This window comes from Cibotium barometz, chromosome 21 (genome assembly GCF_041138505.1).
Source record: "Cibotium barometz isolate CiBa-2024 chromosome 21, ASM4113850v1, whole genome shotgun sequence".
NCBI classification, from domain to species: Eukaryota; Viridiplantae; Streptophyta; class Polypodiopsida; order Cyatheales; family Cibotiaceae; genus Cibotium; species Cibotium barometz.
The window spans coordinates 8,925,676-8,938,659 of NC_141066.1; the positions used below are offsets into that span (position 1 = coordinate 8,925,676).

Consider the following 12,984-nt stretch of genomic DNA (forward strand, 5'->3'; position numbering starts at 1 on the left):
GTCCCCTACATGTAAAGAGCCCCACATTTGAGATGGCCCTTCTCCTTCCCTTCAACATGTCCTTTGAATATACCCTAGCATGGGCAAGAGACAAAATGGGTTGGGGAGTGCACATAGAAACTTTAGAGAGAGGGAGGTAGGTGTGGCAAAGAGGTGTGAAGTGGTCATCAGTGGAGGGATGGGGGAGGTAATGTTGGGGCCACTTGCAAAATTTGTGCAAGTATCTTAGCTAAGTTAGAGGTTTTCCTCTACATTCTTAGTTGCTTTGTCTTTTCATGTGCCGTATGCCACAAGTGCATCCTCTATCCCAATTGTCACAAATGCCCCTACTTGCTATATGATTGTTGTGTAGATTAGGCAGGAGTAGTTGTGTGGAAAATGAAAAGTGATTGTTTAATACAAAACATAATAGAATATAAATGCCCCCTTTATAAAAAAGGTTAGCTAGTTGAGAACATTTGCGAACGCCCCCCTTTATAAAAAATTTGGCAAAACCTTTACAACCATTGCGTAAACCAACCCTAATCAAATCTCATAGTTTGGAATTTGAAGATGTGAATTTTTACGCATAGTAGAGCCACTAGATTTATTAGATTGATATGATAGGCGAGAATATATATGCATACAATTCACACATGTAGGCAAAACAATGGCCATATATGGAGAAAGAACCTTTTGATGAAGATCACATTAGTGTACCATTAGATTTTAGGGGATGGTTGAGCAACGAGAATCCATGGTTTTAATGGAAATCCGGATGCTGTATTTTGGCCAATAATTTTGCGGAAGTTGACCTTTACTTGAAGACAGGGCTAAAGAAATCACAAATCTTAAAATATGTCTTCTCTAGAATAGTTTAATGAATATGGCAAAAAAATGTGGGCTCAATAATGGAAGGCCGCAGCCCTACGGAGACAATACGGTTCACCAAGCTTGTCCAAGTCTCAATCTGTCGTTCTCAGCCATCCTTGTAATGTTCCTTCCTTCCTTTTCTCTTCGTGGTCCTGGCTTCTGGCCCCTTTCTTCTTCACACCAGCTTTTTTTTGCCAGGTGCTGACTACGGCCCCCCACAGATTAACCTTGTCCCCACAATCTTTGACCTTTTTCAGCTTGCACGATTTTGTGTAAAGCATATTGCAAACTATGTGTCCATCTGTCACCTTTCGTGTGAACGGCTGCTATGCTGTATAAATTTATTTATCGAAATTATGTATTTAGCTGTGTACGTGTACACAGTGTGTGTGTGTGTGTGTGAGAGAGAGAGAGAGAGAGAGAGAGAGAGAGAGAGAGAGAGAACCCACTATCGGCTATGGGATTTTTCTTCCATCTTATCAGAATTCATTTAAATTCTCCGTCTTTATATAAGCTCTCAAGCTGTTTATTTCTTTTAACAAATTTAGTCTAATTCCACTCTCCGTGCATGCATTTTAGATGTCGATGTAAGGTTTTAGAATACAAGGAAAAGCATGAAATAGGAGATTCAATCATGATGGCTGAGAGCGTGTAATTATTGAAAAATATTTCGGGAAAAGAAATAATAAACTAAAATTTGGAGCTTGGAAACAGCAATAATAATAATTAGAGGGATGAAGCGGGTGAGCATGAGAGTTAGAGGAGGACAGTTGTCTCAGCTGTTCCGATAGGCTGTTGGGATCCACAAAATATGCTCTCTGTTCAGTTGCTTTTGGCCAGGATGGATTCAAAGAATGAGTCGTCGATCAACAGAAGTGTCAAGATAAGATAGAGGGAGTACACCAGACAAAAATTGCAGGCAAAACAGAAGGAGTTCTGTGGCGTTGACTGGTTGGCCAAAACAACAAAAGCAAACGCTACAACAAATATGCTTACGTGGATAAGAGCACACATGCCTACGTGGATGTTCTCTGATCATGGCAGACCCTAAATGTCTACTTTGTCTAAATATAACACACGGACTGCCATGTAAATATGACAATAGCAGCATGAAACTGTTATTTCTTAAAGTGGAATCCAGCAGGTCCACCCACTCCAACAAACATGAATTGAACTTAAGTAGGGACTTCCACCCCTAACTAACTTGCCTGGTAAAGTGACAATCCATTGCACATGGTTTGAACATACACATATGCCTCAATTTTGTAACTCAGTTACATCTTCTAGATTGCAATCTTTTCTTTTTAGGATGGTGGCTTCCCTTCTTTGTGAACATCATATCAGGCTTTGCTTTGGAAATCACAAAATGAACTCTCTCACTCTCTCTCTCTATATATATATACCTCTCTCACTCTCTCTCTATATATATATACATATATATATATGCGCATTGCGCATACTGAACTCTCTCTCTCTCTCTCTCTCTATATATATATATATATATATATATATATATATATATATATGCATTAGACTTTGCAAGAGTGTAGTGAGTCTATTTTATAATTTCACTTTAGCTCACTTTGAGACGAGCCAATTTTATTACGACGCTACCCCAATAGAGTGATGGTAGGGTGGGAAGAAGAACTACAGTCTTCAACCAACAATTGACATATCCTTTTTAACTATGTCGCTATTTAGGAGAAATTCGTGGAGATTATAGGCTACAGCTGATTATCTTGCTCGAAAGAAAACGATTATTTTTTGTCAGTACACAAAAAATGGTCGCATGTGGAGACAATAGATAACATACTATAACTCTTTCGTCCTGAATAATACATTACATTTTCTTTACAAGAAGGAAAAGAACAACCGAACTCCACGCTTTTTAGCCAATGGTGAAGACCCACATTGGCTTTTTCTTTGAATTTTTGATGTGGAAAATTCCATTCTCCCCCATCGATTCGAAATGGGACTCTTCAAAGTGCTCCCAACCCAAATGATGCGCTTGAAAATGTTTGCAATCCATCTTGCATTACTAGGCATCCACATTAGCCATTCTTGCCACCCATAAATTTGATTGTCTTGCAAATCTATACCATTCATCAAGAAAGGCACAAGTAATATTTTTTAATGAAAGTTGATGGATAGGTATACAACTGCTCATGGAGGATATATGTGTAACCAAACTTTGAGTGTTCCCCACCACGGGAGGCCTAGGGTGAGCGTGCTTATGAGTCTCATTAATTTTTAATTGAAGAAAAACGAAAAAAGGAATCATGGTTTTAAAAAAATGAGGACTTTAATTGAGGCTTGTGTATTTCTCCAGCATGTGCAAAGAGGAGTCATCTCTATATTTACCACTTCTAATCAACTACAACATCAAGTAACACTTTACGTCCTTTAACCATTATGTATTTACCAAATAATTGAGGCTTATGTATTTCTCAAGCATGCATTTACCAATAATTGAGGCTTATGTATTTCTTAAACATGTGCAAAGAGGAGTGAACGCTATATTTACAACCTCTAATCAACTACAACATCAAATAACACTTTACATCCTTTAACTAACTCTTTTCCAATGGACATCAAGAGTTATTCTTAACCAAGCATAGCATCCCAATGAAATCACATCAGAGGGTGAGTTAACGTGTTGTCGAACAAACGAAGACACAAAGGAACAAAATTATGGTACACAACCTTGTGCCTAGTCAACTTTGATAGGTAAAATTAGCATTCTAAGCTTTTTAAAGTGGTGGTAGAGCTTGGGTTGCTACAAATTCTATGTCGATCTCTTTGTTGAAATTATGGTGGGTGTTGGATGTGATGTCTTCACCCAAATTTTCTAATGCATCTCTAACTTGTGGGTAGAAAATATGGGGTTTTCTTGAGCTCTAACAAATGGCATATACACAATGGGTAAGAGGGGTTCTACATGTGAAGAAACCATTCACATGCACAAGTGTTTTTATTTGAGGGTTTTTGTTTATAAGAGGGTATAGAAACACTAATTAGGTGAGCTGGCAGGAGTTGGAGTATTGAATCAACAGAGGTGCCAGGTTTGGTTCTCCCACTTCCTATATCTAGAGATGCATCATCACAAAAGTGGGTGAAAAGAGGTTCCATCCATGGGTATGTGGGTGTGTAATACATTTCTATAAAAAAGAGGGTATGCCAAACTTGCTGCATTTACGAGGGTGTTTCTCAAGGGGTCATACATGCATGTGACCTTAAATGCACTAATAGAACCCCCTAAGGCTTCTCTCCTTATATCTACTCCCCTTGAGCTTGATTCTTCTTCAATGATGAGGGCCCTATAGATGGGCTATCCATGGTGTACTCACCCCTCCCCATTCTTTTTGTGTGTTATGTCACCCTTAGGTATGTTTCTTGCTTACTTTGATAGATTGAACAATATTCTTAGCTTTCAAAGACCATCTTGTATGCCTGCATCCTTTGAAGACTCTACTTGGAATTCAAAAGCTCCCTTATGTGTAGATGTTTATATCATGTTTCCATGGGAAAAATATATGTTTTAGAGGCTTACAAGATAGCCAAATTTCAAAAAAGGGAATGCTAGCAAAAAGGTTTTGTGGCACGTTTTGCACCTTAAAGAGTTGAAGTTAATAGATGGCTATGGTCAAGAAAATAGGTCCTTTTATTGTTATGGCTCACCCAAACCCCCCTTGAAACACATCCAAGAAGAGATTACCTGGTGAACCACAATGGTCATGAGGATCTTTCCAATCGCCAAGCTCGTAACCCTTGAGGTCTCCAAGCTCTACAACTCCTTGAGAAGCAATTCCATCGCGCCTCCCACAAGCATTGTCACACCGCCATGTTGCACTACGTACACGTACTCGTCCCTCCTCTCACCTCACTTCACTCACACATACTCACTAGCATGCATTAGAGAGAGACTCTATTGCACAATGGGAGAGTTCTTTGTATTATGAGAGATATTCGCTTATATACATGGCCATAAGTGTTCACACTCACTTAAACTATGGCTTGTCGGGCACTTTAGGCTCATAAGAGGCCTAATGCTATTACAATGACCATAATCATAATATATCCATGAAGTATATCACTTGGTACTTCATCCTAACTTACTACCACATGCTCTTGAAGTGGAAACTTACCATAAGTATTCCATAGGACCATTACGAGCGCCCGTCCAAGTTGTAGATTTGGACACCATTGCTTCATATCTTGAATGTATGACCTTTTGGTGTATCTACCTTGACTCCTTGATATAACATAATGGTACTAGCTCTTGTTAACTCTTGGAATGGGTTAACACTTATGAACTTAGATTTGCATAAATTGTTGTTGTGCAAGTCTTTATAGGGATGCGAAACATTAAGAATCAAACTTTTAGGGTTTGTGAGGTTGTTGATTGAACAGTTGTCAAAGTCAAATGAGATTTTTTTTATATACAACTTACTATTGTTAAGCATGAAAAGCCTCTCCAAAAAAATTGGTGAAGAAAAAATAACTTTGTAGAAGTAAACAGTGAGTTTTTGGAAAACCTCTAGTGATGCGTTTCAAATGTTCTTTGTACCTTGTTGGTTCTAGACCACCAAGTGAGATTCTAGGCCACCCCTCAAACTTGACCATCATCGAGTGATTTCTCAAAAAATTCAAGCCTTTGTGGAGTTCTTACATGGTAAGAAACTTATGGAGCTTTCTAAAACATAATAATTGGGAGATTCTATGTGGCAAGGGAATCATATGAAAATAACAAAATCATTTGCTTATATGGAGAAACAAGCTAGCAAATGTGGCAAATGTGCTAAGTGAAACAAGGTGCAAATTGAATGAGGAACTTACCAATCAACAAGATGGAATAAGTAGATCTTGTAAGTGATTAACTTTTGATGTGCTTAGGTGAAAGGAGATCCGCACTTAATCACTTTTGATGCGTTTAGATGAAAGGAGATCTCCACTATCTACTTTTAGGGCTTTGTGACGTTGTTGAACAGTTGTCAAAGTCAAATGAGATTTTCATTAAATAGAAATGACTGTTTTGTAAACTTGCTGTTAAGCATGAAAAACCTCTCCAAAAAAAGAACTTTGCAAAAATGAACAGTGAGTTTTTGGAAAACCTCTAGTAATGTGTTTCAAATGTTCTTACTTGTACCTTGTTGGTTCTAGACCTCCAAGTAAATTCTAGGCCACCCCTTAGACTTGACCATCATCGAGTGATTTCTCAAAAAATGCAAGCCTTTGTGGAGTTCTTACATGGTAAGAAACTTATGGAGCATTTTCTAAAACATAATAATTGGGAGATTCTGTGGCAAGGGAAACATATGTAAACAAACTTATATGGAGGAATGTGGCAAATGTGGCAAGTGAAATGAGTTGGACATTGCATGAGGAACTTACCAATCAACATGATCGAATAAGTAGATCTTGTTAAAGTGATTAACTTTTGATGTGCCTAGGTGAAAGGAGATCTACACTTAATCACTTTTGATGTGTTTAGGTGAAAGGAGATCTTATGTATCTAAGAAATGTTGAGGTATTTTATTTTAGGTTGGGTTCACAACCATCCACCTTTGTTGAAACAAATGGTTCATATATGTTAGAAGTTTAGCGTATGGAAACAACAAATGGAGCTAGCCCACTTAGGATGCCTTCGTAATTTACATCTAACATCTACCGAACAACATATATCGCAAAGATGACAACCATTTATTGTGCAAAGAACAAAGATCTAGCATCTACCGAACAATGTATATCGCTAAGATGACAACCATTTATTTGTGTAGAGATCTCAATTGCTGACGTTTCACTTCACACAAATTTTGTCCATGCAATTGAAAGAAAAAACCATGCCTAGAGGCTAGACAAATTGGGAGGATTTATGTTCGCGGCTTGGATGGGTTGGACATCGAATGAACATTCCAAAAAAGTGCAAGAATTGGGCCCCAAGGAAATTTGAATTTATTGCCTCCACAAATAGAATGTATCCACCTAACCAATAGGCCTATGAACTCATATGATTACCAATCATCTCTTTCTAAGTTTTTTGTTGCATTATCCATCCCTTTTGAAAGGCCCTTGGACGAGGAGATGAAGGCTCCTCTAAAAATGTGTAAGTGTAGCACATGAGTTCATCAGGAGAGAGGCATATTAATTTAAAAAAGTTACAGAATTACATTTACAGGAGGGGTTTTAAAACCAATTTTGAAAAAAAAAACCGTAAGTTTATGAAGAAAAAGGGGTCATTTTATTCATAAAAGTATTTAAGTGTAAGGGGTTTTTTAAATACCCCTTGAATGCACATGATACATAAAAATTCTTAGAGGTAAACATCCCGAGGATGAAAGCAAGGATTGACATTTACATAAAATGGTAATGCTTGTTTGTGGATGTGTGTCGAAAGGGAGCCTTTGCAATCCATGACATGGATTTGGGTTGAATCACATGAAGCGTGTAAAAGTATTACGTTGACCCGCGGTGCATACTTAAAGTGGTTGTGGTATGGGAGTCCTTGGTGAAGGAGCCATATTCTAACCCCGTTCATAGTGATCATAGGGTGTCATCTACTAGAGAGGGTGAGGAAAAAGCACACTCAAGTGTGAACTCTCAAAGGAAACAAATCACATGCCTGCATATTGACCTTCACATACTGGATGGTGGTTTTGTGGACATGTGCCATGCCCCCATCACTTTTGCTAGCAATGTAGGGATTTGGCTAGGAATGTTCAAACAAGTGGTGGGGGGATGGTTGTTAACTAAGGCTTTGCCTTCAAAGATTGAAGTGGAAGAATCCTTCATGATCTCGCTGGCCATGTAGAAGTGCAAAGACCAATTCTAGAGAGAAAACTTTGGTGCGATTACGTGGCAGGTCCTCGGTGGCAAGGGCGGCCTACGTGTGACCCCTCTTCGTGCGGAGACATGACCACGTGCGGCTGGCCCCCATAACCTTTCTAATGCCCCCCTTTGCTTTGTTCCTACTCAGCGGATCATCAGCAACATCTGTCAAGTTTCAACGAGCCCATTTTACAAATATTATTCTCACAGAGAGAAGAACTAATATTATATTCTCTCACCCTGGGCCAGGCCCCACCCTAGCTAGGCCTATTTCCGCCCGATTACTGCTACTTGTTTTTTTTTTTAATATTATAGATCTCCAATCCTCTCCACTCTACTAGTTACTAGAAGCCCCTCCACCCTAGCTAGGCCCAACTGTTCACCCATCAAGCTCCTCCTTTAAATTTAAATCCTAGTGAATTCCCCATGCTCACAAGGTCTTCTTCAGCTTCTTCTAGTTTATAGCAACTGCTCTCTCTCCCTCTCTCTCCCCCCCCTCTCTCTCTAGATTAATAGAGAATTAGTAGAAGTCCTCCCCCCATGATTAACCCTCACCAAATGCATTGCTAAGCTAGCTTATTAGCTTAGCTTGCCATGCTTACTTAAGCCCTTATTTAGAAAGAACCACATTTTGCTTCTTTATTTAAACAAGTGATCATTGTTGTAACCCACCCAATCACAAGCATGGACATCCTTAAGATCAACCATGAGAACAATGGGACTTTGGATGCTCTTGAGACAATTGAGTACTTGACAACAAATGCTAGGAAGGTTCAGAACCAAGTGTTGTCAAGGATCTTAGAAAGGAATGCAAAGACTGAGTATCTAACAAGGTTTTCTTTGGATGGGAGAGCTCTAGACAAGGCCTCATTCAAGAGGTTGATTCCCATTGTAAGTTATGAAGATGTGGAACCTTACGTCAAGCGCATTGCAGACGGTGACAAATCACCGATTCTCTCTGCAGAGCCCATCACAGAGTTCTTAACCAGGTTGCTTCATGAGACCCAACGCAAAACTTTTGATGAACACTAAGTGGGTTAATTTGCAATTAGAGGTGCCTAACCCACAATGGCTTTTGGTTTTTGCAGCTCAGGTACTTCTGCTGGAGAGAGAAAGCTGATGCCCACAATACCAGAGGAGTTAGAGAGGAAGAAATTCCTCTATAGCCTTCTCATGCCAGTCATGAATCAGTTGAGTTTATGAGCTCTTTGCAGCTTGTAATAGGAGTTTGTATTTATTATTATTAGCATTTTTCAGTTGAGTTTCTGAGCTCTTTGCTTGTAATAGGAGTTTGTAATTATTATTGTCATTTTTTCTGGATAGTCAATGGTCATCTAAGAAGCCAAACACTGGAGTATGTGCACAGGTCCCTTTGAAGGCCACGATAGAGCTTCTCTACATAGAAATCCTGTCTTCCCATCCTTTGAAAGATTCTCTAATTTTGCTTCATTCTTCTGAAAGGATTTTAGTTACAGATTACTGAATGTTTGCAAATCATGCCTAATTATGCAGGTACCTACCAGGACTAGACAAAGGCAAAGGCCTGTATTTTCTTTTCATCAAGTCAGAGACCAAGACCCCTGGGGGTCTTCTTGCAAGGCCTGTTCTCACCAGCTACTACAAGAGCAGCCAATTCAAGGACATGATCTATGACCCCTTCAATGTGTACACCAGCCCAACTGAGACAATTTTGTGTCCGGACTCCTACCAAAGCATGTATTGCCAAATGCTGTGTGGGCTCATCTTATACTCCGACGTGTTGAGAATGGGTGCAGTTTTTGCATCTGGGTTTTTAAGGGCCATCAAGTTTCTAGAAGAAAACTGGCAAGAGCTATGCAATGATATAAGATATGGGCAATTAAGCCAAAAGATCAGTGATACACCTTCAAGGGCTGCTGTAATGAAGGTTTTGTCTGCAGATCCAAAGCTCGCAGACAAGATAACACATGAGTGCTCTAAGCAGTCATGGCAAGGGATAATTAGCAGGCTATGGCCAAAGGCGAGATACATTGAAGTGGTGGTTACTGGGACAATGTCTCAGTATATACCAACCTTAGATTATTACAGTGGTGGGCTTCCTCTGGTGTGCACAATGTATGCCTCATCAGAGTGCTATTTTGGGCTCAATTTGAAGCCTCTGAATAGGCCATCTGAAGTCTCCTACACGCTCTTGCCCAATATGGGTTATTTTGAGTTTATTCCAGTGGAGAGATCAAGCAGCACTAATAGTGTGATTAACTTTAAACCACCTTGTCAAACAGTAGATGAAGAGGCGGATATAGTGGACCTCACCGACGTGAAGGTTGGCGCGGAATACGAGCTCGTTGTGACAACTTATGCTGGTACCTTTCTTTTTCTCGCCCTTTTTGAATCATCACCATCATGAACAATGCATGCAGCAACAAAAGCATTTATTAAAGCAAGTTCGTAGCTTGAAAACAGACCCTTCTAGAGTCACACTCGCTACACAATAATTAGCACGCATAATTATGATTCATCGCCCCTAATATCAAAATATTTGTACATGATTAAGGATAACTATGTCTATACAAAAGTACGCAAGTAATTACGTTTAATCACTTTAGGTACTTCTCCGATTAAGGATAAGTATAAGTCCAGAAAGGTGCATTCCAGCTATTCTGATTTCTAGCTAGGTAATGTAGTCAGGGTGCATAATAATTGACCACACGCATTATTAAAGTTTTCAAGCATATGTCATTACCATGGATTGTCCTATGATTAAGCTTTCCCATCATAATCTGTATAGTAAAAAGTGTAATATCAGGACTAACCAATCTCCAATGGACAGCTAGGAGCCTTCCATTGTGTGACAATGACTTTAACCTAAAAATTGATGATTGCCTATACCACATAATATTTACTTGTAGGCATGCTTTTGTTGGGTATATTCCTTTATATAGCTTGATCACATTAGTCATTATATAATTGTCTGGTTTTGGAGCTGGTCTTGGCCACTTAAAATTTAGAGAACTCATGTCTTTCTTGATGTTTGTTTAAATATATTTTATCAAGATGCATGGACCTTGACCTCAAGCTTATGATGACACTCACACCTTCTCTTTTAGATTCTTTGGGTTTGTTTGTTTATATTTTATCAAGATGCTAAGCTTATGGGGAATAGTTTATGCTATTTCATAATCAGTCAAGAATGTGGTGTTTGGCAATGTGCATCTCATCATCATGACTAAGTAGGTACCTACTAGCTTTGTTTTATAAGGCCCTCTTTATGAGGAGAAGCGAACACATTGTTAGATTTGTTGTGTTTCTAAATGATAATTTCTCGCGAGTGGGTGGGTGGGTGTGACCATTGATCGAAACTCCGGCACAAATTGAAAACAGGAACCTAAGTATTGAAACTAGTGACAAAAGTGGTCTCCTTCGAGTTACGGGACACATTTTGTGTCATGTAAACCCCGGCTCATAAAACAAAACAAAAGGTTTCTTTCGTTTCGAAATTGGGCATGTTGGTGTAACCTCATCTGATAATGACCGTTGGATCGGGCATTTTGCCCTCAATGAATGGCAAATGGCTTCACGATGTTCGCAATGGCATTATGAAACTTTGAGGTATAGTAAAGAGAGGCTCAAGTAGGTGAATTATATTGGTGTGATTGAGGCCAATTAGGAACTTGGAAGATGTCGGATCATTTTTTATGGTTAATCAAAAGTGAGCAATGACTTGGATGCAATACACATGTATATTAATGCCAATATTCTAAAGGTGAAAGACATATAAATATGTGGGATGGTGGTGGCTACTAATTGGTGTGGTGAAGACATGCAATCATGTATCTATTTTTATATTATGGTAAATTGATGTGGCAACGTCTTTGTGGTGGTTGTTTTGGCAGGGCTATACCGCTACAAGGTGGGGGATGTACTGCGGGTGACAGGGTATTACAATGGTGCACCGCAGTTTCAGTTCATATGTAGGAAGAATGTGGTGTTGAGCATAGACGCAGACAAGACGGATGAGGAGTGTTTACACCAGGCGGTCAGGAATGCGGCCAAGAGGCTCAAATCTGAAGCGGACGGTGCAAGCCTCATAGAATACACCAGCTTCGCAGACACTACCACCATACCCGGCCACTACGTCATCTTCTGGGAGCTCCAGTCATCCTCCGCCACGTCCCCCACCATCCAACTCCACCTCCTCGAAGCCTGTTGCCTCTGTTTAGAAGAATCTCTTGATTCCGTCTACCGCCAGTGCCGCAACTGCGACCGTTCGATCGGCCCCCTCGAAATCAGAGTCGTCGAGCCTGGCACCTTCGATAAACTCATGGATTATTGCGTCAGTAATGGCTCCTCCATCAACCAGTACAAAACCCCCCGTTGTATTAAGACTTCCCCGGCCTTGGACCTTCTTAACTCTAAGGTTACCCAAAGGTCCTTTAGCTCCTCTTGCCCCTTCTGGGCACCCCAACGCCGTGAGTGGACCCGAGCTGCATGATTGTCAGCAAACATCTTAATCACATGGCTTATTCACTTCATAAGTGGACTAGAGCTGCATGATCATTATCTTAATCATGTGATTGAAACGCATTTCATTAGTGGACTATCGCTAGCTGATCATAACCTTAATTCCATTGCTTACTCACTTTATTAGCGCTCCGTCATCATCATCTCTAACCTCATCGCTTTATAAGTTAGTCATTTCGATATTACATACTTCCTCAACGTGATTAGGGTTAAAAGGACCTACTCATCCTTTCTTTTTTGGGGTTAATCGATCCATGAGGCAACAAAGTTTTTGCACATTTTGTCACTTGCGTTGCCATTAGATCTAAGATTCTATTTACCATTGAGTCCTTGCCTACAAGCAAGAAACGATTGTAATGATTAGACCAGAAATGTAATATAAGTTTTTTTCCAGATTGCACTCTCTCTCTTTTACACACACGAACAAACTCATTCATCCACTCATTGCATGTAAAGCTACATTTGGAAACTTTAAATGCACCCTTTTTGTAAATTTGGAGGTGATTAACTAACCTCCTTTTGAACCAAACTCTCAAGTTTTCTAACTTCAACAAAAAACGCCCTTACTTTGGAAATCATGAAAATAACCACCCCTTCTATAGTGAACCCTGAGCGCGCGCGCGCGCTCGCTCTCTCTCTCTCTCTCTCTCTCACACACACACACGCAAAATGTGCATAATGCCAAAATTGAGTTCTATATAGTTTTCATCATTGCTCACCATGATCACCAGACTTAGATGATTTTCTCTCTCTCTCTCTCTCTCTCACAGTCCCTTCTATATGTAAATAAGAATGCATAGTCAACAG

At 39.7% G+C, this 12,984-nt stretch overlaps 1 protein-coding gene across 1 annotated transcript; it reads left to right on the forward strand.

The window, feature by feature from the left end:
• Positions 1 to 8,111: 8,111 nt before the first annotated feature.
• On the forward strand, positions 8,112 to 12,570 carry LOC147626808 (indole-3-acetic acid-amido synthetase GH3.5-like). Its single transcript, XM_086815354.1, has 4 exons — positions 8,112 to 8,666; positions 8,766 to 8,867; positions 9,190 to 10,019; positions 11,550 to 12,570. The coding sequence occupies exons 1-4, from the start codon at positions 8,362 to 8,364 to the stop codon at positions 12,146 to 12,148; spliced, it is 1,836 nt and encodes a 611-aa protein (XP_086671480.1). The 5' UTR covers positions 8,112 to 8,361; the 3' UTR covers positions 12,149 to 12,570.
• The last annotated feature ends 414 nt before the right edge of the window (positions 12,571 to 12,984 follow it).